General features: G+C 38.2%; 1 protein-coding gene, 1 long non-coding RNA gene and 1 pseudogene across 3 annotated transcripts in view; 1 reads left to right on the top strand and 2 right to left on the bottom strand.

The window, feature by feature from the left end:
- LOC110122666 (uncharacterized) overlaps nucleotides 1-17422 on the top strand; it is a 157475-nt gene extending 140053 nt beyond the window's left edge. For both annotated transcript variants that reach the window (XR_011482175.1, XR_011482176.1), the window contains exon 4: nucleotides 17307-17422. This is a non-coding gene — a long non-coding RNA (uncharacterized lncRNA). The remainder of the gene's footprint in view (nucleotides 1-17306) is intronic.
- Nucleotides 2020-2634, bottom strand: LOC110122665 (large ribosomal subunit protein eL20 pseudogene; annotated as a pseudogene).
- Nucleotides 3206-8195, bottom strand: LOC139029893 (protein PALS1). Its single transcript, XM_070451079.1, has one exon. It carries the CDS (start codon nucleotides 7929-7931, stop codon nucleotides 5904-5906), a length of 2028 nt encoding a protein of 675 aa, XP_070307180.1. The 5' UTR covers nucleotides 7932-8195; the 3' UTR covers nucleotides 3206-5903.
- Nucleotides 17423-26838: the final 9416 nt, after the last annotated feature.

Below are 26838 nucleotides of genomic sequence, written 5' to 3'. Positions count from 1 at the left end.
GAGATGTTTTGATTTATGGAGTCTCTAAAAGCAAAATTATTTTTTGGGGACTTCTGCAGTTCTTTACTGGGCCTCTGTAGTGGCTCAGACAGTAAGGAATCTGCCTGTGATGTGGGAAATCTGGGTCAATTCCTGGAATAAGAAGATCCCCTGGAGGAGGGCATGGCAGCCCACTCCAGTATTCTTGCCTGGAGAATCCCCATGGACAGAAAAGCCCGGCGGGCTAGAGTCTATGGGATCGCAGAGTCAGACACGACTGAGCGACTAAGAACAGCAGCTCTTTACACCAACCCTAGAATCCTTCCCGTGGTCACGTACTACCCACCTGAGCAGTGTGGAAGGTATTTCCACATCCCCAGGTCTTACTATTTTCTTGCCCAATATTAGCATATCTTAATTATATTTCTACTGCTGAAGTATTAGACTGAGGCTGTCCATAATACAGAGAATTTTTCAGTAGGTTAAACAAATATAAGACTGGCTTTTACTATTTTGAGTGTTAGATTCTTGTCATGTTCTCTTGTGAACTTTAGTCTGTTAAATTCTCTACTACATTCCTTCAGGCCATTAGTACTTTCTGAGCCTTTCTGTAATTCACTTTGATGTTAATATTTTATGTTTCTGGTCATGTATTTACTGTTCACCATCATTAAAAATAGTTAAATTGCTCAATCACAGGCTTTGGATTTTTATTATAATTCTTTAATTCCCTGAGACCTATTTCTGTGATAAAAATGCCAAATATATCCAGAAATTGGTCAAAGTTGGATGTTTAAATATTGTAATTCTCTTACAGTTTTTAAATTTTTTTATTTTTCAGAGGGTACAAGAATTTAGAACTTTTAAAGATCATAAAAGGCCATTAAAAGTTTGACTTCCACCTTTTATACCATGAGTAAAATAGTTGGACAGACATGATGACATCGTATTCCTATTTCAATGCTTGGGTGGAGATTTTAATTCAAGGTTGAAATTGATGCTGTATCTTAGACCCAAAATACTGGAGGATGAAATCCACTTTGTCTGATATTAGTATAAGCCACTCCTCCTTTCTTTCAATTTATATTAGTACAGAATATCTTTTTCATCCTTTTTACTTTTTGTTTTTTTTGCAGCAGCAGCATAGAGTTTGGTGTTACCTCTTTTTTCTCCTAATGTAATTATCCCTGCTTTTTAGTTGTGTTTTTAAAGACTATTTACATTTAATATGATTCTTGGTATAATTGTGTTGAACTGACCATCTTGCTTTTGTTTTCTGTATGTCCCTTCTCTTCTATGTTCCTTTTATACTCCTTTTCTGCTTTCTTTCAGATTAATATTTTTATGGCTCTTTATTATCTCCTTTGTGTTATTAATTATACCTTATTTTACTGGTTGTTTTGGAGTTTATATTATTTATCTTTAATATTTCATAGTCATTCTTTGCTGTTGTACACTTACACTATAAGAGACTGACAATAGTATACTTTCATTTTTCTTTCCTTTCCTGGCCTTTAAGCTATTGTCATACCTTTCATTTTTATGTATGTTGAAATGCATACAAAATCTTGTTACTATTTTTTTTTTTGGGTTTAAACAGTTGATTCTCTTTTAAAGATATAAATTTTAAAAGTCTTTATATTTACATTTGTAATTTCTATTTCTAATGATCTTCCTTCTTTTGTGTATATCCAGGTTTATGTCTGGTATCATTTTCATTCTGTTTGAAGCACTTTACTATTTCCTGTCATGCAGGTCTATTGGTGATTAATTCTTTCAGTTTTTTATGTTTAGACCAGTCTTTGTTTCATCTTCATTTTTCTATTTTCACTCTCTCCACCTTGCCTCTCTCTTCCCCACCCTAGTCTGTACTTTAAAAATATTGTACTGTTTCCTAGCTTACATTGCTTCCAATGAGAAATCTTTTTCTCATCCTTTGTACATAAGGTGTCTTTCTTCCCCCCTCCTCTGACTACTTCTCACATTTTCCTTTTTATCGCTCATCTTAAGCAATTTGCTTATGAGGTGTCTTAGTCTTCTTCACTTTTCATAATTATGGTTGGGGTTCACTGAACTCCTTAGGGGTTTTCTCCCGGCAAGGAATTTATTTTGGCAGACCTGGGGATGCGGAGGGCCCTGTATCTGAAAGAAAGTATTGGGCTTCTTGATTGTGAAGCATGGCTGATGCTGGTGATGTAGGACCCAGTGGGGGCAGCAGAAACTTGATCTTGTAGCTGTGAAGCCTCTTGACCATTGGCAGATGGCACCTCTTGGCTGTGATCTCCTCCATCGTCATGATCTGGATTGAGTGCTAGACACCTGTGACCTGATAGCATTGAGTGACATTACCTGTGTTAGTCAGGTCCCAGTATACCTGGTACATGTGGGTGCCACTGCAGGAGCTGTAGTGCAGTCAGATGCTCAAGTTCCTCACTTGCCGGGAGATTTCTTGAACATCTGCCTACAGTAGACAATTTCCCTGAAGAATTCATCTTCTTCAGTTAAGTTGCAAAGTATCAGAACTTGGAACTTGGCATAATTAGATGCAAGGATGCAAAGATTTTTATTTGATAGAGGAGTGGTAAGTGGAATTTGGGGGTGGGCAGGGAGGCTCCCCCACACCTTGTATTCTCATAGTGTGCCTTAGGCCTTCATGACGCTCTCTCCATGCTGGCCGCCACACACAAAAGGCTTATAATTTTTTCAAATTTAGAAAAACGTAGCCATTATTTTTTCAAATATTTTTGCTCCCTACCCTCAGGGATGCCAGTTATATTTTGCCATTTGAGGTTGTCTTGACTTCACTTTCACTTTTCATTTTCATGCATTGGAGAAGGAAATGGCAACCCACTCCAGTGTTCTTGCCTGGGGAATCCCAGGGACGGCGGAGCCTGGTGGGCACGACTGAAGCGACTCAGCAGCAGCAGCAGCATGGTTCGCTGATGCTTTGTTCATTTATTCCTCGTGTGTGATTTTTCCTGTCTGTTTCATTTTTGGATGGTTTCTATTGCTATACCTTGTAGTTTATTAATCTTTTCTAATCTCCTATTAATCCCATACACTATATTTGTCATCTCATGTATTACAGTTTTCTTTTTTTTTTTTTTTTTTTTAAAATTTGAAACATAATTTTACTTTTTACTTTTACATTATGTTGTGCAGTATTACATCTCAACAAGAGTGCAGATACAGGCAAGGTAAAGTACAAAGGAAGATTAAGAACAGGTGTCAAAAAAGTTACCTTTATTAAGGCTAAATCCCTGGTTTATATTTTCCACACACATTCACAAAATTACATTCAAATTATTCCTTAGGCCATGAGAAAAGGGAAAAAAAAAAATCCAGATATTAGATTTTCATAGAAAGCAAATCTGGATTAATCTAAAAACTATTCTCCTTTCTATTCGTTCTGACTTAAGAAAATTTAGTAAAGAAGGTTATTATTTGAACTAATGTGCATTTCATTAGCTATTGGTATGGTTCCTGTTAAGTGGTTAAGACCTCCCCAACATTGGGGTCTCCAATCAGAAGCACAGGAAGGCCAGGAAATGGAATTGGCCAGAGTGGTATATAGCACAGCTAGGTAGGGAGCAAGGTTTTTTTCTATTTTCTTTCAAAGAAGTCAGCAACAACTCAGTTTTCACTCTGGAGGGACTGGGATGAGTACCAGCACATCCATATCACTAGGACTGAAGAAAGTGTGGGACATAAACATTTCTATTCCTCTATCACTGCTGATGAGGAAGGAGAGAATTACATAAGATTTCAATGACCCCTGAAATATCTCATCACCTTAGACTTTTAAGAGTATATTATGGCATGGCATGTGCCTCGGTAGGGTTCTTGAATCTGCTTGTGAAAGCCATGCCCGAGTCCACAGCACATGGCCGTTGTGTGGCCCTGTGGTCTGCAGGCTAACTAGGAGACTAGCGTGGTAGCCACTTACTGACACCACCTAAAATCTCAATTCTAATTTGACTGAAACTACATTTTAGACCTTAGGGTTGAAAACACTTGTCAGTTATGCTAAGCAGCTCACAAAATTCCACAGAGACTACCTTTCATTCCTAAGGAGAAAGTAAATTGGAAAAGTGAAAAGATTTAGTACTTACAGTCCTTTGTTTTCATTGCTGAAAAGCACTGTGACTTTGCATTTTCCTGCCATAAACTGGAGTGTTTCAGACCTGAAGAGACAGTATGTATGGCATTCCTTCCCTCAACCCAGGAATGTTACTTTCCTCCTAAGGAACATTATTTCTGTGTAAGACCTACTCTACAGCCAATTTTGAGGCCACACAAAGTTGAACAGAAAAAGGCAACATATAAACAGTCTACATTTGTTCAAATAATATTATGCAAAAGAGAAAAACTCAAATATATACATGACACCAAGACAAACTATTCATTAAAAAGTTGCTTATGTTAATAAGTGACAATTCAATATTATTCCAGTGTTTAGCTTTGGAAACAGAATTGTTGTAGCTGTAGTCATCATAAAAATAAAATCAAGACATTCATATTTGAGGTTATTTGTCACACACCACACCACCCCCTAAGCCTGGAAGAGATTACAAATTAACTTTCCATGCCAATTGCAGAAGTTGACTTTTAAAGCTTCAAGCTATAGAGACAGTATGAAAATCCATTAGCTTAAATGTTTTATGATTTAGCTTGTTGCATTCTGGTCATAAGAGGCAGACTTTTTGAGGATAAACCCTATTTCTATATGCTTTTTACTTCTTTCTATATTTCTATATGCTTAACTTTTCCCCTGCAGTGTTCTTTTCCTAAAATGTTCAAATGACTTTCAGGTCATTTTTTCCTTCCGATCTCAAAGTCAACTGTTATATCATTTCTCTCATATAATTTTATTCCAATGCTGAACAATGTAATTAATGACCTCTTTGTCAACCTATTAAATATTAGTATACAGTACAGCAGCTATATTGATCACAGAATTCCAGTTTATTACCTACATATGTAACACAGTCATCAAATTATACTGTGCTCATATATAAAATGCAAAAACCGTCAAATGTGCTATGTCCTCTCATGTATGTAAAAACCTGCATCATGAGGAAGAAACTTTTAATAATCAACACAGTTTATATGAATATCTTCCATTCATAAAAATATAACTTATACATTCTATTGTACTATGCAGATCAGGAAAAGGAAGTTACCAAATCAGTTGTGACAATTTAAGAAAAAAATTCAAAAGCTCATTATACCTTTAAAAAGATCAGCATATGTTGTCTATGTTTTAGATCAGAGTCTACAGTGAAGTCTGATCCACAAAGTTCGAGCTAAAAAATTGGTTCTTCTAATGGAATGTTTTTAAGAATTAAAAGGCATATAAATGAATTCAACGCTAACATAGCTCCAGACCAAAGTGGCACCATTTTTTTTTTAAAGTAGTTCTGATGACTAAACCAATCTTCTAGCCAAATACTGTTGTCTTGCCCAGTGCACAGAAGCACAGTTCCCCCTCACTCCCAAATTCTCATGAAATCATTTAAATTAACTGTTAAATAACATTAATATTTATTGCAGTGTAAAACACAGACCATTGTGTATATATACACGTTTTTGTGGAAATATGACTAGGCAGAAAAGACTTGGTTAGATGAAAACAGAATTAAAAGGCTTTTACCATGGATAAACTAGAATGGCTCTGTTGAAAAGGTCCATTTAAAATCCCCATCTGAGGCAAGAACCTCTAAAGCCAGGTACAGAAAGAATAAAGACTGCTGTTAACAAATTGCTTAAGGGGATTTTTTTCTCACTAGTTCAAGATTTAAGAACAGGTCTACAGTTTACACTGCCTGCCACCTTCTCAGAGATGTGCTCAAGTATCAGGGCTATCTTCCTATGGGCAGTTTGCCAGATCAAGTCCAGTCCTGCTACAGAATGAATGTTTTCCTTCACCTCAGCCAAGTGGATGGCACCCACTGAGGTTCAGTATCAAGTTTGTTAATCAACCTAAGCAGTTCCTGATAGGCTTTATCAAGATCTGAGTTCACAATTGCTGTGTCAAAGTAGTGGCCATTGTTCTGCTCCATCTCTCTAGTCTTCTCAATGATTTCTCTCAACTCTTCAGGCTTTGGATTCTTGCCCTCTTTGGCCAATAATGCCCGAAGTCTTTCTTGTGAAGGGGGTGCAATGAAGATAATATATGGTTTCAAGTCTGAGTTCCGTAGAGTCTTCAAGGACTGGGTACGAAGACTTAAAAGACATATTTTGCCGGAGTTGATCACTTGGCGAACAGAATCTATACTGGTTCCATACAAATTTTTCTCAAATTCACCATGCTCAATGAACTTTCCAGCTGCTATGTCTGCCTCAAACGCCTGCCGTGAAACAAAGTGGTAATCTCTACCAGCTACTTCATGGTCTCGCCGATTCCGAGTTGTATGAGGAACTGCAGATGCAAAGCGGTCTTTCTCTTTGTTCATGAGCCTCTGACGCAATTCATTCTGGCCACAGTTCTGTGGACCAATCAAAATGATAGGTCTTTTCCTATTTGCTGGCTGATGATAAAGTGACATTTCCTCATAAGTTAAGATTTCTTCATTGTCATAATCATCATTTTTATTGGCATTATATAAAACCTTTTTCCTCTTCTTTTTATTCTTCTTTGCACACCATAGTTTTCCGGATTTTTCTGGTTCCTTATCTTCTTCTATGGTTTGCTTCATGGCTTCCCTTTGCTGCTGAAAGCTTTTCCCTGGAACGAGCCCAGCTAGAGGCTGATTATCTTCATCTCCTTCCCTGTAGGCCTGCCACCAATTTGGATCTTCTTGGCTGATTACATGAAGTATATCCCCTTTTTGGAAAGACAGACCTAACTCTCGACATGGAACATAAGGGTCATCTGAGGGGTCGTAGTCAAAATGAGCCTTTACGTGGATTACTGTTTCTTTGGCAGGAGGAGGCTTGATCTGTTGACTGGGAATCAGAACAAATGTCAAAGTACCATGCATATCAGACAACAAGTCAAAAACCTCATTGACATCTTTCCCCCGAATTTCAATGCCATTAATTTCCAGAACTTCATCTCCTTCATGTAACAGACCACTTTTTTCTGCAGCACCCCCTTTAACTATCCGACTAATGATGACAGAATCCATTTCATTTCGAACTGTAGCACCCAATGGAATATCTCGAGCCTTTTCTATACGAACTATTTTTACAGTTTCTCCTCCATACTGGCCAACGCTTTCATAAACTCTCTCATCTGTAATAGGCTCTAGCTGCATTTCCTGCTCAGCGACCTTATCATGGGCCAGTAAAAGTGCCTGAATATGTGGAGCATTCAGCAGAGCAGTTAATTCTTGTCCTTCCTTCTGGTGAACTGGCTTCAAAACAGTTTGTACCTCCTGTGCAAGATCTTGTGCATTGGAGATAAGAGGAAATGGAGGACTGGCCTTGTTCATGTGTACTGTGACAGCATTGTGTATCTTAAACGCATTCTGGAAATCTTTATTTTGTACAAGTTGTAAAAGCAGTGAAATATCCTCCTGGCTCTGAGAATCTACCAAAGTATGTTGGATATGTTTAAGTGAAGAAAACAAGTCTTCCACTTCTAATATTTTCACAGCATAATGAGGACTTTCTAAGACAATTCCTTCCTCTGTATCAAATATAGGGTTATCTATTCCAGTTTTTGGAGGAATCTGGGCTAGTTTCTTAAGTCTCATGGAAGAATTAAGGTCAAGTTCTTGTTTTTTCCCTTCTTCCTCTCGCCTACGCCTCATGTCCTCCTGTTGTTGCCGAATACGTTCCAGCTGTGCACTTCGACGCACCGGCATCATCCTGGTGCCCAAATCTCCAGGGCAGTCAACAGCCATCTCTCGGTGCTTCTGATGTTCCTCTGGTGATGCAAGATCAACATTTTTTACTCCGTTGTCTGATTCCTCAGTAACATGCCCATTCATATGAGATGTTGTCATGGTTATCTATAAAAACCTGTACCACTCTTTATAAATCAATTTTTCCTATAAAGCCAATCTCTTGATTCTGTAGTATAAAATCCATGTTACTTCAAAAAAAAAAAACCAAAACAAAAAAAAAAACTTCTCACATCACATAATAATGCTATGAAAATGTATCCATGAAGGAAATATTATGCAAATCGGAAAGTTCTTGTCGACAATCTTCTTAGTTCTTTTCTGATTTTTTCACAAAACTCAGACTTTCTTACTCCTACTAACTTGGTGGTAGTGGTTTAGTCGCTAAGTCAATGTCTGACTCTTGCAATCCCATGGACGGTAGCTTGCCAGGCAGGGTCCCGGGGATTCTCCCAGCAAGAATACTGGAGTGGGTAGCCATTTCCTTCTCCAGAGTGTATTACAGTTTTCATCTCGAGAAGTTCAACATGTGTTTCTTCTTAACACCTTCTAGGTCTCCATTTAACATGTTCAATCTTTCCTCTATCACTTGCCCTTGATAATTCTGTCAGTTTTTTATTTTTATAGTTTGAAGCTATATTGTGTTAGGAGCATGTTAGGAGCATGTGTTAGGAGCATTGTGTTAGGAGCATGTTAGGAGCATACTTTGTGCATGCATTTATACATGTGTGTGTCCAAGTATGTATTTTTGTGTACACACACGTACATATACCTATACACATACACACACACATAAATGAAATCTTCTTGTGGAATTTTTCTTCTATTTCTTTTAAAACTTTTTTGCTTTAATCTGTACTTTGATACTAAAATTACTAAAAATCACTAAATTACTATTTTCCTCTGGTTAGTATTTGCCTTGCCAGTCTTTCCTATATTCTTATTTTTAATCTTTCAAGCTCTGTTTTCTCTTCTAAGCACTATAGAACAGAAATTAATTTTGTTTATTCTAATAATTAGTCTTTGAATTAGAAATATTATCTGTTTATGGTATTTTAGTCTTAGTCATCACAAAGAATTAGACAGAGTTGTAAAAATAGCTATGGTGGGAAGCAAAGACGTTTAAGAACTTTTACAAAGGTCTTGTTCTTAGGTCCCAATTTTAATTTTTTCTGACTTTCTTTCTAGAATAGAGGCTTGAATTCAAGTGATTCCCATCAAATCATCTTTCTTCTTGGCATGTAGGCCTGAAGATGCTAATGGAGAAAAACGATCTTACTTTACTAAGGTTTTCACACTTTCCCAGCCTCCTGTCTCACATGAGAATAGACCTTTTAAAGCATTTATAAATAGTATTATTTTGTATTTTGAATGTTAATTTTAAACAATGTCAATTTGTAAAATATATATATATATATGTATATTTCTTGGTGTATTGATTTCTGATTGTCTCATTTTCTTTAGTTTATGAAGTTGCTCCTTTTGGACATTTGTTTTTAGTTTACTTGATCAGTGTTGGGGTGAAATTTTTTATTCTGATAGACTATATACTGTTCAGGGTCATTTATAATAAATACAGGGTAACATGCCTATTACATAAAAATAAAATAGTTTTTGTGAAATGAATTGGAAGATGTGGCATAATTAGACAGTAGGCATTTGTATTCTCCTATTATCACTTTAGAGCAGCAAAAAAAAAAAAATGAAGGTAATTTATTTCATCTTGGTAATGCTCCTTCTTTCTGGTCCAACAATTTATCAGAAATGTTAATCCAGCAAGCAGTAAGTTGGGGGGAGGTGGTGAGAGAAGGGATTTAAAATTAGCCTGGAAATATTGCACAACTCATTAAAAATGTAATCATGCGTAAAATGAGATCAATGAAAATTTATCTAAAAGTGCAAGGAAAAGGCATTTTCTAGTATGATACTGGATTTAATAGACTGGATTTTAATTTAGTCAGTTTGCTACAAAAAAATCCCTCCAGGCTAAATAAAACAGTTTTCCCTCCCAGTTATTGTACAGACAGCTAATTTTCAGACCCTTTCCTTCTGATATTCAATCTTATCTCTTGCTGCGTACGGGTTTCACTATATTGCAGAATTTGTTTTCTTTACATTTTCCATTACTGCTTTCATTTGCATGATAAATGATTAGAAGTAGAAACAGGGAAAAAAACTATGCAGAACATTTCTTTATTAATTTTGTTTAAATTAGAGTAACTTTTTTTATTCATCCTCCTCCCTCCCTCCCCTTATAACAACCAATGTGTCTGAATTATTTTAGTATTTTATTGTAGAGGTAGAGAATTGGGTTGCAGTGTTTTCCTTGCACTTTCTTCATGTAACATTTTATTTTTTTCTTATGTTTGTAGTTTACGTTTTGGTTCCTACCTTATACAGTTAATGATATTGATAAATTCTTCTCTTAAAAGACATCCTTGTGTCTGACTCTGAGTCTAAGGTATAGGTGTGTAATTTATGTTGACATTGATGACATTAAGTGCTTTGAAGATTTATTTTTGCAGACAATATCATCACAATTCTTAAGCAATAAATACAGTTTTAAAAATTGGGTTTCATTTATGTATTCTCCCCCTTTTATCTTAGCTGCTTTTCTAGTCTGATAATTTCAAATTGTGAAATGATGTAACTAACTAAACACATTAATGAAAACTTTCTATTGTTTTCCTTTTCCCCAAAGTTGTAAATCAAAAGAGGCTAGCTTTATTAATAAAAATTTGTCTGGGCAAAACTTGCCTGAGCAAAAATTAGTTTGTAAGCCTGAATGAATGGTTCCAGCAATATTTGTTTGTAACAGAAGAATCTTATGATCATTTTATGATAACTCACATAGCTTTTTCTTTTCCTATTACACAAATTTTATGTAAATACTGCCCTGTTGTTAAAAAAAAAATTCAAACATTTCTGTTACTGTTGTCTTGATTATTCTTCCTACCTTCTCTTAACTTAAAATTAACACACTAGTCCTCAGCTATTCTTCTTGACATTTTTCTCTGTAACGTAGACCTATACCTGAAGAAATGAAAAGTGAAAGTGTTAGTCCCTGAGTTTGTGACACCATGGACTGTGGCCCACCAAGCTCCTCTATCCATGGGATTTCCCAGGCACGAATACTGAATTGAGTTGCCATTTCCTTCTCTGATAAATTGGTTTTAATTTCTGTTAAATTATTCTAATATGAATGATATTACAATATTTAAATTTTTCTGCATTTTCTTATTTTAATTAACATATCTTAGATAATTTTCCATTTCGGTATGTACAACTCTATTCTGCTGAACTGTTGAGTGGTAGTCTTATGACATGGAGCTAGGAAGATCTGGAAGGAACCTAAGCATCAATCTTTAGGAGAGGGTTAACTTTGACAAACAATGGGGCAATAAGAACCTTTGTGCATACTTCTGTGCACAGTGGAAATGCTTTTGTGGGGAAGACGCCAAGAAGTAAGAGAGCAGGGTCTTTGAATGTCCCAAATTTTTATTTTTTTTAATTTATTTTTCTATTTATTTTTATTAGTTGGAGGCTAATTACTTTACAACATTGCAGTGGTTTTTGTCATACATTGAAATGAATTAGCCATGGATTTACATGTATTCCCCATCCCGGTCCCCCCTCCCACCTCCCTCTCCACCCGATCCCTCTGTGTCTTCCCAGTGCACCAGGCCCGAGCACTTGTCTCATGCACCCAACCTGGGCTGGTGATCTGTTTCACACTAGATAATATACATGTTTCGATGCTGTTCTCTTGAAACATTTCTTCTGAGTACTGTTAGAAGGTGGCTCAGTGGTAAAGAAGCTGCCTGTCAGTGAAGGAGCTGCCAGAGATGCAGGTTTGATCCTTGGCTCTGGAAGATCCTTTGGAATAGGAAATGGCAACTCACTCCAGTATTCTTGCCTGGAAAATGCCATAGACAGAGGAGCCTGGTGGGCTACAATTCATGGGGTCACAAAGAGTTGGACATGATTGAGCATATACGTACTGTTTACCTAAATCCTATGCTTTAACAATTGTCTCATTGTCATTCATTTCTAAGTAGTTTGTAAATTCTAAATTGGTTTTTCTCTTAAACATGAGTTATTGTCAAGGGGAAAGTTTCTAAGAATATAGATTTTGGGGCTATCTTTTTGATGATGAATCTAATTTTACTACTATGTTGTGATAGATCAATATGGCTTTGTATGATTTCTGCTTTACAGGAGTCAATGAGATTTTTCTTCATGACATAATATGTGATCAATTTTCTTTTGTCAGTGTCCCTGAGGAGAATGTTCTTTATTATATTCAGTCTTCTGTTTTATACTTATTATATCAAACTTGTTAATTATATTATTCAAATACTCAATATTCTTACTCTTGGTTCATCTATTGTATATGCTGGTTCCTGAAAACTGTGTTGTTAGATATGCACAAAAGTTCATGTGTTGAATTTTATTGGCAAATACCCCTTTTTGTCCTTTAGTGCATTTGCCTAAAGTTTTCTTTTTTCCTAATACTAAAATTGCTTAGTGTATCTTTTCTTATACTGTTATCTTCACTGTTTTTATGTTGTCTTATTTTAGATAGGTCTTTTAAGTATGGCCTTGGAGAAGGAAATGGCAAACCACTCCAGTATTCCTGCCTGGAAAATCCCATGGACAGAGGAGCCTGGCAGGTTACACCCCATGGGATCGCAAGAGTTAGACATGACTTAGTGACTAAACCACCACCAACCATGGGTTTTCTACTGGAATATTTAAGTTTCTGTTCTTAATAGATAGTGATCCTTCACCCATTTGTTAGTTACCAATGTTTTGGGCTTATTTACGTTTTCTATTTTATGGTACTTTTTTTGTTTTTTTCTCCTTTCTGCCTTTCTTTGGTTGATCAGTTTATTTTATTCCATTTTTTTCCCTCCACTTGTGGTTTGTCAGTTATATGTCCCACTTCATTTTTTTTTGCTAGTTGTTGTTGTTTAGTTGCTAAATCATGTCCAGCTCTTTTGTGTTCATGTGGACTATAGCCCACCAGGCTCCTCTGTTCATGGAATTTCCCAGGCAAGAATACTCGAGTGGGTTGCCATTTCCTACTCCAGGGGATCTTCCTGACCCAGGAAGATATGATTGAACCCGTGTCTCCTACATTGGCAGTCAGGTTCTTTACATTGAGTCAACAGGGATGCCCCCCATATTTTCTAGTTGTTGTTCAGTTTCTCAGTTGTGTCTGATGCTTTGCAGCCCCATGGACTGCAGCACACCAGTCTTCCCTGTCCTTCACCATATCCCAGAGTTTGCTCAAACTCATGTCCTTTGAGTTGATGAGGCCATCCAACCATCTCATCCTGTTACCCCCTTCTCCTGCCCTCAATCTTTCCCAGCATCAGGATCTTTTCCAATGAATAGGCTCTTCCAATGAGTCATCTCTTTGCATCAGGTAGCGCAAGTATATTGGAACTTCAGCATCAGTCCTTCCAATGAATATTCAGGGTTGATTTCCTTTAGGATTGACTGGTTGGATCTCTTTGCTGTCCAAGGGACTCTCAAGAGTCTTCTCTAGCACCACAGTTCAAAAACATCAATTCTTCAGTGCTCAGCCTTTGTTATGGTCCAACTCTCACGTCCGTACAAGACTACTGGAAAAAATTGTAGCTTTGATTATATGGATCTTTGTCAGCAAAGTGATGTCTCTGCTTTTGAATATGCTGTCTAGGTTTGTCACAGCTTTTCTTTCAAGGAGCAAGAATCTTTTAATTTAATGGCTGCAGTCACCATCTGCAGTGATTTTGGAACCTAAGAAAATAAAGTCTGTCACTGTTTCCATTGTTTCCCCATCTATTTGCTATGAAGTGATGGGACCAGATGCCAGGATCTTAGTTTTTTGAATGCTGAGTTTTAAGCCAGCTTTTTTACTTCCCTTTTTCACCTTCATCAAGAGGCTCTTTAGTTCCTCTTTGCTTTCTGCCATCAGGGTGGTATCATCTGCATATCTGAAGTTATTGATATTCCCCCTAGCAATCTTGATTCCAGCTTGAGCTTTATCCAGCCTGGCATTTCACATGATGTACTCTGCATATAAGTTAAATAAACATGGTGACAATATACAGCCTTGACGGACTCCTTTCCCAATTTGGAACCAGTCTATTGTTCCATGTCCGGTTCTAACTGTTGCTTTTTTGATCTGTATATAGGTTTCTCAGGAGGCAGATATGGTGGTCTGGCATTCCCATCTCTTTTAGAATTTTCCACAGTTTGTTGTCATCCATACAGTCACAAGGATTTAGTGTAGTCAGTGAAGCAAAAGTAAATTAAAAAAAAAAAAATTCCCTTGCTTTTTCTATGATCCAGAGGATGTTGGCAATTTGATCTCTGGTTCCTCTGCCTTTTCTAAATCCAGCTGGTACATCTGGAAGTTCTCTGTTCACCTACTGTTGAAGCCTCGCTTGAAGGTTTTTGAGCATTATCTTGCTAGAATGTGGGGTTTCCCAGGTAGCTCAGTTGATAAAGAATCTGCCTGCAATGCCAGAGACCCCAGTTTGATTCCTGGGTCGGGGAGATCCTCTGGAGAAAGGATAGGCTACCCACTCCGGTATTCTTGGGCTTCCCCTGTGGCTCAGATGGTAAAGAATCCACCTGCAAGGCAGCAGATCTGAGTTTGATCCCTGGGTTAGGAAGATCCCCTGGAGAAGGGAACAGCTTCCCACTCCAGTATTCTGGCCTGGAGAATTCCATGGACTGTATAGTCCATGGGGTCGCAAAGAGTTGGACAGGACTGACCAACTTTCACTTCACTAGCATGTGAAATGAGCACAATTGTGCAGTAGTTTGAACATTCTTTGGCATTGCCTTTTTTCGAAATTGGAATGAAAAGTGACTTTTTCCTGTTCTGTGACCACTGCTGAGTTTTCTAAATTTGCTGGCATATTGAGTGCAGCACTTGAACAGCTCATCTTTTAGGATTAGAAATAGCTTAGCTGGAATTCCATCACCTCCACTAGCTTTGTTAGTAGTCACACTTCCTAAGGCGCTCTTAACTTCATACTCCAGGATGTCTGGCTCTAGGTGAGCGACCACCCAATATCCCCTGGCTAACCTTCATGGTTATCTGGGTCACTGAGACCTTTTTTTTTGTATAGTTCTTCTGTGTATTCTTCCCACTTCTTAATATCTTCTGCTTCTGTTAGGTCCATACTGTTTCTGTCCTTTATTGTGCCCATCTTTGCATGAAATGTTCCCTTGGTATCTCTAATTTTCTTGAAGAGATCTTCAAGAATATTAGTAATGATATTGAAATCCTTCAATAAGGTCACTTTCCAGGATCAATGCTACTTCCTTTGAGTTTTCATTGCCTTCTGAAATGTATTCTTTAGCTAATTTGTAGATAGTAGCTTTCAATGTGCTTCCTTGGTGGCTCAGTGGTAGAGAATCTACCTGCTAATTCAGGAGACGCAGATTCAATCCCTGAGTCGGGAAGATCCCCTGGAGAAGAAAATGGCAACCCACTCCAGTTTTCTTGCCCGGAGAATTCCACGGACACAGGATCCTGTAGGGCTGCAGTCCGTGGAGTCGCAAAAGGGTTGGACACGACTTAGCAACTAAACAATTACAACAACAACTTTCAATGTATTTTAAATAATATGTGCTTAGACTGTGAGAATGTAATAAATGTTTCAGAGGTGTTTCAATGCTTAATCAAATAGTCACTAAATAATTTATAATAGGTAGTAGTCAAAGAGTTATGTGGTTTCTAAATTACATGAATTCCACTGGTTTTAATAAATGTCAAAGTACTAATTAAAATTTTTTACTAAGTGATGCATAAGGTTATATAGTAAAATAGTCACAAAACTAAGTTGATTGGCAAACTGTTAAAAACTAGACTTTGGTGAACCATCTGGGCCTGTTGAATTTGACACTATGTCAAACTTGAGCTCTTCCTATGAATCACCTTTAATTTCCCTCCTTGGTAATGGCCCTCCCCTCAAAATCTTATTTTGCCTCTTAATAACCTAATTCATATCTCTTTTGAAATATCTTTTCCCAGTAAACTTTACTTCCAATCTGCCTACATGGCAGAAATCTCAGGATTTTACATTTCAGTCTTATCATACAGCTTTTTCATTTTATATTCTGTAGGGTTGTACCAAGATGGCTTCAAAAAATTGGTGTGCAAGTAAACAATTTCTTGCTCAGGGGACCTAAATTTCTATCTACTCTGAACCATTGGATAGACACATTAGCTCACCCATGTTTCATGGAAACATTTCCCACTATGAGGTTGTCTGCATATTTCCATGTGTTGTTTTTTCCCCCTAGTGTATGGACTTCCTTTATGGTCAGGAAACTCCTGACCTAAAGTTAATGTCAGAATATCTCTAATAGGGCAAGTTTATTTCACAAGACCTCTAATATTACTCTACAAAAGTGATATTTCTTCACCTTAGTTATTTCCTTGGGTCACTACAAGAATATGAGATAACAGTACCTTTTGTTTCTACATTAGATCATTTATATACCTTAATAATTGTTGAACGAATGGATTCCTCTGTTTTGTGGATAATTTCTTTTTCTCCCCCTTAACATTTTATCCTGGTGGCTGTCTTATTGTTTCATTTGTGATATTCCATAACACATGCTTCTGTATGACTCAGCTCTCAGAGTCTGAGTGCCTCAGGTCTGAAATATAGGGAAAAAAAGGACTCTCACCTTTCTGTATCATTTATGACTATCAGCATTTTACCTAAGAGTTGGCTGAGTGCTTTGGAATTTTTTGAGAACAGTCTTTTCATAATAAATATGTGGTGTCATTATTGTCATCTTTTGATCTATATAATGTCACAGTGAACATCAGTTCAGATTATGTCTACTGCTTTCCCCATGTGTTCTTTTTACATTATCTCCTTAAATATTGCTCTGAATGGGCTGCCTGGGATTTGCCTTCATGGCTATATGTACACATCTTTATTTCTCCATCAGCCCATCTTTCTCCAGATGGATTATAATCTCATTGCCTGTTAAGATCTCCAGATACAGATTGCTTTTACAGTTAGATTTACTACTAATTACTGGTCTGTAACACTCTTGTTTCCTAAAAGAGTGGAAAAACAATTTTTGCCAAATCATGCAATTATTTAAAGACAAAGCCTACATGGGCTTCCCTGGTGGCTCAGAGGGTAAAGTGTCTGTCTGCAATGCAGGAGACCTGGGTTTGATCCCTGGGTTGGGAAGATCCCCTGGAGAAGGAAATGGCAGCCCACTCCAGTATTCTTGCCTGGAAAATCCCATGGATGGTGCAGCCTGGTAGGCTACCGTCCTTGGGGTCGCAAAGAGTCAGACATCACTGAGGGACTTCACTTTCACTTTCACATGGTCTAGTGTTGGGGGAAGGCTTTTTGGTTCATCCATGGGACAGTGTGTTATATGTGTACATAATTAGGATACTTATTAGAAAATTGTATTTAATCTCATTATATTTGTTTTCAGGTGGAGTCCGATATATAATGTATCACAAAGATGACATGCTGATGACCTATTAAAAATGAAAATGAAAGATGGGGACAGAGATAGAACAACTTATTTTAATAAAGCATGTTACTGAAGTTTTCTTCTGCTGAGATAGGAATATATATAACTCCTATGTAGTTTCTTCTAAGGTGATTCTATAAACGCATTTCCTTTTAGTTGAAAAAAGATTCACACTGGCTCTCTAAGAATTTAATTGTGTTTCTGTTCTACAGACACAGTAGATTTTCATGGAATTTTTGTGACTAAAGAATGTTATATTGACTCTGTAGTTTCAAAAGGGTTATTAAACTTGCAAGCAACAGAAAAGACAACTTAAAGCAAAAAAGGAGTATATTATTTCAACTATCTGAAAAGTACAATAGGCTTCAGGCACAATTTGATTCAGGAGTTCAAACTGGGCCACCAAGATTTCAAATCTGTTTCTTCACTCAGTTTCCTGTGGTGATCTGTTCTCAGCGCCTGTGTTGGAAGGATGGTGCCCGAAGTCTCCAGGCTGACAAGTCTTTCCTATCGAATCTTGTGCTTATTGTTAGTCTCTAAGGCAGAGTACTGTACTTCCCTGAAACAGTTTGTGCTGCTTAGAAGCAAATTTGTGTTTGTTGCTATTTGATTTTGAGTAGAAGAAGGTAAGCTTGGTATGGAGAAATTTGACACTGCAAAATACTGACATTTGCAGAGTGAGCTGCTGAGAGCTGTACTTAAAATTCATCTGTGAATGCAGTTTCCTCATAATGGTGTCTCAACACACAAATATTGTCAAGACTGACTGTCCTGTGGATTTGGAGGTATATAATGATTTGGTGAGAAGGAAATAAAGGAGAACATCATCAGTTAGTGTTGACCTCTGTTATTGTTCCCCACCACCAGCAGAGAAAGTTTGGTTTGTTTCCCCCAGTGTTCAGGGGGTGTAGGCAAGAGTTAAACTTCTTGATGAGAGGAAAATTTTCTTTTTTAAAAAATTGAAATTAACTGCAGTTGATTTACAATGTTTAGTTTCTATTTTTAGTTTTTTAAGGAGCCTCCATATTGTTCTCCATAGTGACTGTACCAATGTACATTCCCACCAATGGTATAGGAGGGTTCTCTTTTCTCTACACCCTTTCTCTCATTTATTATTTGTACTCTTTGATGATGGCCTTTCTGACCCTCTTGAGGGTCATTGTAGTTTTGATTTGCATTTCTCTAACAGTTAGTGATGTTGAATATCTTTTCACATGTTGGCCATCTTTTTCTTCTTTGGAGAAATGTCTATTTAGGTCTTCTGCCCACTTTTTTTTTTTTTTCCCTGTCTCAGAGCTGAAATTTTTCTTTTCTTTTTTTTTTTTTTTATTAGTTGGAGGCTAATTACTTCACAATATTTTACTGGTTTTTGTCATACATTGACATGAATCAGCCATGGATATACATGTATTCCCCATCCCGATCCCGCCTCCCACCTCCCTCTCCACCCGATCCCTCTGGGTCTTCCCAGTGCACCAGGCCTGAGCACTTGTCTCATGCATCCAACCTGGGCTGGTGATCTGTTTCACCTTAGATAATATACATGTTTCGATGCTGTTCTCTTGAAACATCCCACCCTCGCCTTCTCCCACAGAGTCCCAAAGTCTGTTCTATACATCTGTGTCTCTTTTTCTGTTTTGCATATAGGGTTATCATTACCATCTTTCTAAGTTCCATATATATGTGTTAGTATACTGTAATGGTGTTTATCTTTCTGGCTTACTTCACTCTGTATAATGGGCTCCAGTTTCATCCATCTCATTAGAACTGATTCAAATGAATTCTTTTTAATGGCTGAGTAATATTCCATGGTGTATATGTACCACAGCTTCCTCATCCATTCGTCTGCTGATGGGCATCTAGGTTGCTTCCATGTCCTGGCTATGATAAACAGTGCTGCGATGAACATTGGGGTGCACATGTCTCTTTCAGATCTGGTTTTCTCGGTGTGTATGCCCAGAAGTGGGATTGCTGGGTCATATGTTCTGCCCACTTTTTGACTGAGTTGTTGTTTGTTTGATATTGAGCTGTATGAACTATTTGTATAGTTTGGAAATTAATTCCTTATCAGTTGCATCATTTGCAATTCTTGACAGTATAATCATGGAATTATAGAATGTTAGAGGTGAGAGGGATTTTTGAGATTATCAGGTCCTGCTTGTCATTTCATATAAGAAAAGGATGAAGGAAATGTTTAGAGATGATGTGACTTGTGCTGGTCAGTTTTTGGTCAGTGTCAGTGGTAGATGGCAAAGTGGAGAAAGCGTGACATTTGGAGGCAGACTAGCCAGTTTCTCTTCCTCTGCAAAATGCGCAGATTTGAGCCAGTTACTTAATGTCTGCATGGTTCAGATATTAAGTTGTTGAGTGATATGTAGGTAAAGCACCTATTAGCGTGCCTGGCCCTTAGTGTGTGCTCGGTAACTGTTCTCCTGCAGGGAACATATGCCTTCATTTATTTCATCCCTATCTTAGAGTGTCCTTGTGAGCCTTAACTTTATTAAATCTATCACAACGTCATCTATGAGTGCAAACAATCCACTCATTTCTTGTTGTTGTTGTTGATTTCTTTGAAACCAGTCCTTCCCCTTGAAGAGGAAGGGCAGGTCTGAGTTTATATTTACCTGGTAAAATTAGGTGCTTTGTGTATTAAACAAATCTGTCTCCATGAACATTTCACATTATAACACGAAAGTCAATACAAATAAAAATATACATGAATACTGCTATATGTAACACGAGGAGATTCTAGAGCTTGATCTGGCCTTTGCCTACCTTTCTGCCACCCATCTACTACTTCTCTCACCCTTATTACCAGGTTCTTGTTAAGTTGGCCTTCAGGACATTCCTCCAAAAGGTCAGGTTGGTTCCTGCTCTGTAGCCTTGGCAATAGCTGTTACCTCCAGTGCCTGGAATGTTCTTTCCCTATTTTGCTTTTCTTCTTGTCACTCAGATTTTTTTGAGTCCTTAGCTGATCAGCGATTCTGAAAAGCCCTTAGTCCTCTATCACATCAACTGGTTACATTTTCATTATTCAGTTCAGTTCAGTCGCTCAGTCGTGTCCGACTCTTTGCGACCCCATGAACCGCAGTACGCCAGGCTTCCCTGTCCATTACCAACTTCTGGAGTTCACCCAAACTCATGTCTATTGAGTCGGTGATGCCATTTTCATTATAGCACTTGTTATTTGTTTGCTGATTTATTTTTTGTGGATTGGCTGTGTCCTTCCATTAGACCATTTAACATAGTTAGCTCTGTTATAAAGATAACTACATAGTTACTTTGTAGTTAATTATGTAGCTCTCTCTCTTGTTCCCCATTGTATAATGTATAAAGCAGTGCCCTGTACACAGTCCATAAATATTTGTCAGATGAATGGGGGAGTGTATTTGAATAACCCATTTAGGTTGCACTGTGTGTTGTGAAAAGAGGTCCAGGCCAACATTCTAAGCTACTTTTACTGCAGACTATGTGATCTTGGGAGAGAATTCTACCTTTGGATGTTGATTGCTTTTCTGATAAAATTAACTAGATCACATAAAGCTTCTTTCTTCTCCCAAATTGTAATTCTGTGGCTGTTTCCTTCCATGCTGGACAATTGATAGGACCCAGGACATAATATCCCCAAATATGGTACCTCGGCATATTGAATATTTTAAGCTGAAGGAATTTGAGAAACAGTCAGTACAGGAAGGACCTTCCAACCTTCTCCTTCTTTGGTGAAGCAGATAACAACACCTTCATGTCATAAAGACACCCTTCCTGTCTTTATTATCTCTGAAGGTGGAGGAATGCTGAGAGGAGTACAAATGAACAGGCTCTGTTAAGTTTTCCCCAGTTATTACTTTTCACCTGTACCCTTTTGTCCTATCACATGTTCCCCCGACTTTGCACTTTTCGTTACGCCCGTATCAAAACACTCAGGCTTAACCTCTTCTTCAGGTCTGTTTCCTTATGAAGGCTCCAGTGTAACTCAAAACTTATGTTAATTAAATTCTTATGTCTTTATCCTAATTTTTTTTTTAATCCTAATTTTTTTGGTCGATTGAATTTTCAGATCTAGCCAGGGAACTAAAGAGGGTCAAGGAAAAGTTTTTCTTTCTTTACACAGTCTGATAAGAATTTACTTTTATAGGTAAAGGTGCTCCTTTAGATGGTGTTTGTGTATCAAAGCACAAACCAAATACCAGGCAGTAGTTCTGGTTCTGGAGAATCAGATAATAGGTGAAAAATAGGCATTACCTAAGGTGAAAAATATAGCTTTATATGGGGTGAAGTATTGTACTACCTGTGAAAAGTAGATTCATAAATACTTAAGAATCTTCCTGACAAATGGAAAAAAGGTGATAGTAATCAAAACATAAATACCCATCAGAATTATTCCTTCCTATGTAATTTCAGGGAAGTTGTATAAAATTAACATTTAGGCCTTTCCTTCTGTGATTACCTTTATGAACAAACTGATATTTGGCAGAATTCTTTTCTTTTCCCTACATTATTTGCCTTTCAGAATAGAAACTGGAAATTCAGTACTCTGCATTAGTTTCCTATTGATGCTTTAATATTGATGCTTCTTATTATGCCAAACTTGGGAGTTTAAAATAACACATATTTAGTATCTTAGACTTCTGGAAGTCAGAAGTCTGAAATATGGGTCTCATTGGTCTGAGATCAAAGTGTCAGTGGGCTGCATTCTTTCTTGAGACTCTGGGGGAGAATGTTTTCTTGCCTTTTCCATCTTCTAAAGGCTGCCCACCATACACACAAAGGAAACCAGATCTGAAAGAGACACGTGCACCCCAATGTTCATCGCAGCACTGTTTATCATAGCCAGGACATGGAAGCAACCTAGATGCCCATCAGCAGACGAATGGATGAGGAAGCTGTGGTACATATACACCATGGAATATTACTCAGCCATTAAAAAGAATTCATTTGAATCAGTTCTAATGAGATGGATGAAACTGGAGCCCATTATACAGAGTGAAGTAAGCCAGAAAGATAAACACCATTACAGTATACTAACACATATATATGGAACTTAGAAAGATGGTAATAATAACCCTATATGCAAAACAGAAAAAGAGACTCAGATGTATAGAACAGACTTGTGGACTCTGGGAGAAGGCGAGGGTGGGATGTTTCAAGAGAACAGCATCGAAACATGTATATTATCTAGGGTGAAACAGATCACCAGCCCAGGTTGGGTGCATGAGACAAGTGTTCGGGCCTGGTGCACTGGGAAGACCCAGAGGGATCGGGTGGAGAGGGAGGTGAGAGGGGGGACCGGGATGGGGAATACATGTAAATCCATGGCTAATTCATTTCAATGTATGACAAAAACCACTGCAATGTTGTAAAGTAATTAGCCTCCAACTAATAAAAATAAATGGAAAAAAAAATAAAAATAAAGGCTGCCCACATTTCTTGGTTCATGGCCCCTTCCTCCATCTTCAAAAGCCAGTAGTGGCCAGTTATGTCTTTATCTCATACTGTATCACATTGGGACTCACTTGTCTGCCTCCATCTTCAACTGTTAAAAATCCTTGTGATTAAAAACCCTGGATTATAACCCAGGATAATTTCACCGTTTTAAGGTCAGCTGATTTGCAGCCTTAGTTCAATATGCAGCCTTAATTCCCCTCTGCCCGGTAATATATTCACAGGTTCTGGGAAATAGGACATGGACACCTTTAACTAACCACACGTACTCAGTCCTGTCCAGCTCTTTGTGACCCCATGGACTGCAGCCTGCCAGGCTCCTCTGTCCATGGGATTTCCCAGGCGAGAATACTGGAGTGGTTGTCATTTCCTCCTGCAGGGGTCTTCCCAACCCAGGGATCAGACCCAGGTTTCCTGCAGTCCTGCATTGGCAGGTGGATTCCTCACCACCAAACCACCTGGGAAACCCATGGACATCTTTGAAGGAGTGTAATTCTTCTTTTTAAAAAATAATTAGAGGATAATTATTTTACAGTATTATATTGGCTTCTGCCACACATCAACATAAATTAGCCATAGGTATATATATGTCCCTTTCCTCCTGAACCTCTCCCTGCCACCCTCCACGGTATCCCTCCCCTCTAAAGCACTGGGTTTGGGCTTGCTGCATCATACAGAAACAAATTGGAGGAAGTGTTATCTTGCCTACCATACACTACTTAAGAAAAAAAGAACAGTCCCCAAGAAGAACAAGTTGCAAGGCATCTGCCAAAATGAAAGCAATGTATGTATTAATATATGAAGATGACTGTATTCCTTTTTCAAATGTTTAAGACAAAATGTGATGACATCTATTTTTGGGTCTATTGAAGAACAGCTACCATGTAGGTCAAGCAATATCCCCAATGATAGGTTAAACATATCAGTAGCTGGGGTTTGTAACCCAGATTCAGAAAACCATCTTGATCCTGGAACTCTCTCTTTAATCTACCAGCACCATCTTTTATGTGTTGAGTTAGTAGAAATTGTACAGTCCTATTTACATAGATATGCTGCCCACAGAAAATGTTCACTGATTTAGTTTGGTTGAAAACCCTTTTGCCCTGAAACTGGTTTCAAATGATTTGGGAAAGAATCTACAGATATGACCGACCACACAACAGAAACCTGTAATATTCCCTTATGAAACAGCAGACATAAATTTCTGCTTTGCTTACCTGGAAGCCAAGTGTACAGAGGGAAGGGAAGTTAACTTCTGGCCCTGATTCATCAGTTTTATTGAAGTTAAATTCTTTTGTTTCAATGCACACTCGATTGAGCAAGCATTTACTGAGGCAGTTATGGTTTGTAGGCGAAAGAGACAGTTGAAGAAAGAACAAATGAATCTAATGTAAATCAAATACTTAGTCCTTTTATAGGGACTACAAAGACTTAAATCTGTGTTCTTAATGGTAATTTTGACAAAACTCCAATAGGAGGCTTTGACAGTGATTGTTTCGGTGGGGAGATGGGTTTTTCCTTTCACATGCTAATCACCTGCTCCTGGTGATATCTCTCTCCTTGACTGCAGTCATGGAATTGAATAATTTATGGAATGAATTTTGTTGTAAATTTATTGTGTCACAAGCAGGTTGTAATTTCACTAACAGTTCACTTAAGTTATTAAGTTAAAAAAATGTGTTTGATAGGATAGTGCATTTGGAGGCTTTTTTCTTCCTCTCAGCAAGTTCACATCTTATATATTTTCAAAACAGAGTACTTGCCTAATTTTTATTCAGAATCTGATATGCGAGAAGGAAGTACACATTAACATAAGTGGAATCGCATTTGCACCCTATTGTTGAATTTTGGCAGTCATAAACAAATTATTGAAGATTTTATAGAGACAGAAATCGCATTAAATCCACAGTTGCTGTGGCGCTGCTGCCGTTGTTCCCCGCATTACTGTCCCCAGCTTGCTGATGACGAACGAGAGGCTGATGGTATAAAGGTGACGATGTTCCTGGGAGGGGGAAACAGCCACATTAATCCCTTCATATTTTGCTTCAACTCTGAGGTTAAGATAATGGCACACTATCACCCCCCCAAATCTTACCCAATTCTAATGGACTACAAAGAGAATAGGAAAGAAAAAAGTCTTTAAATATCTCTCGCAGGGGTATCTGATTGGCCTCTATCTACATTTGGTACAGTCTCAGGGCTTCTCTTTTAATGGCCCTTCATTCCACTGTGATATGAGGCAACATTTGGCTACTGCAGAAGAGTCTGCTATTTCTGCTCCCAGTGCTTCAGCATTCAGCAAATACACATTTAAGGTCGCCAGTTATTTACATTGAAAATTTTCTATTGACCCTGCCAGTGTGAATGAATTTCAAACAAGTCGTTTCTTTCTCTGTATAGATGATTCCCCTAGGTTCCTGGTGGGGGTTACTTTTAATTCCTCTAGGGGTTCCCTCCGTTTTTGTTAGCACCCTGAGGATTTACTTTCTGTTTTTCCCCTGTTTCCCAATGTGTGGCCCCCTCTGCCTGCACCCTTCCCCTGGGTATTCCAACCCTTGCATGGAGGGCGCTGGATAATAGCCACTATTCTTGAGCAGGAATAGTTTTTAGGCCTTTAGAATAGACATTTTCACCATCTGTTACATAGAATCTAGAAATGTGATGAGAAAACAGGTTGTAATTAGTTAAAAAAATGGTAAAACTCTGTGTCTTAATACATTTAGTCAATGAAATAGCCTCTGAATTTCCATGAAAAAGAAACGAAGCTTGTACTTGAAAAAAAAAATCAATCAATAGGGTTTACTTTTTGGAGCAGTTTGGGTTTTTAAAAAATTGAGGGGGAAGTACAGAATTCCCATATGTTCCTGTCTCCTTTCCCTTCTTAACATCTTGCCTTAGTGTTGTTAAAAAGCAAAATTTAACTGAGTAAAGTGTAAAGTCTTACTGGATTTATTCAAGGATAAACAGGCAGCATCCTATCTAGCATACAGAAAGGAGCTCTGAGGAGCTGTACAAAAGGAAAGACTTTATAGGCAGAAGGGAGCAGGACAGGAGTGTATACAAGTTTCCCCTTCAATCTGAAAGTAGAACCTTCTTAGGAAGTCCTTCATAAGCCAAAATGGTGTAAAGTGAAGAAGCAATTACCTTAGGACACATCTTGCTAACAGATGCACAAAATAAATTGAGATGAAGCACAGATGCTCACAGACACAGTTCAGAGTCACGGTGGCTTGATGCCGAGATGCTGAATGTAGTTCCTGGGGAAGGAGCTTGGTGGTGCCACTCTTGCTCTTCTGGTCGCCCGCTGCCTCTGTAAAGGCTCACTGCAAAACAAATGCTGAACACTTTTCATTTTTGCTTTTTTTAAAAAAAATGAAAATCCTCTTCAGATTTATCTTGGTTAGTCAAAAAAGGCACTAATGCAGATCTTTTGTAAAAGCAAAGTGGCATAAAGCAGACTTTCAAAAAGCAGGCGATACCAGGACTAGCAAAAGGTTGATTGGTTGTGGCAAGGTCACTTTCCTTTAGGGGACTGCGGGGGCCTACTAGGCAGATTACCTAACTAGTGCTGACCAGGTGTTTCCTGACTGACTGGCTTATGATTCCATTTTTCTGCTAAGTTGCTTCAGTCGTGTCCTATTTGTGGGCTATTTGTGACCCTATGGACTGTAGCCTGCCAGGCTCCTCTGTCCATGGCTTTCTTCAGGTAAGAATACTGGAGTGGATTTCCATGCTCTCCTCCAGGGGATCTTCCTGACCCAGAGATGGAATGCACATCTTGTGTCTCCTGTGTTGGTAGGAAGGTTCTTTACCACTAGCGGCACCTGGGAAGCCCAAGGTTCCATTTCGGGGAGAGGCCAAAACTGTAGTCTTGGTTTGGTGTGGTGGGGCTTGAAAGTGAAAGTGAAAGTCGCTCAGTCAAGTCTGACTTTTTGTGACCCCATGGCCTATACAATCCATGGAATTCTCTGGGCCAGGATACTGGAGTGGGTAGCCTTTCCCTTCTCCAGGGGATATTCCCAATCCAGGGATCAAACCCAGGTCTCCT

Source organism: Odocoileus virginianus, chromosome 20 (assembly GCF_023699985.2).
Source record: "Odocoileus virginianus isolate 20LAN1187 ecotype Illinois chromosome 20, Ovbor_1.2, whole genome shotgun sequence".
Taxonomy (NCBI): domain Eukaryota; kingdom Metazoa; phylum Chordata; class Mammalia; order Artiodactyla; family Cervidae; genus Odocoileus; species Odocoileus virginianus.
This window is presented reverse-complemented; position numbering and strand designations above follow the sequence as displayed.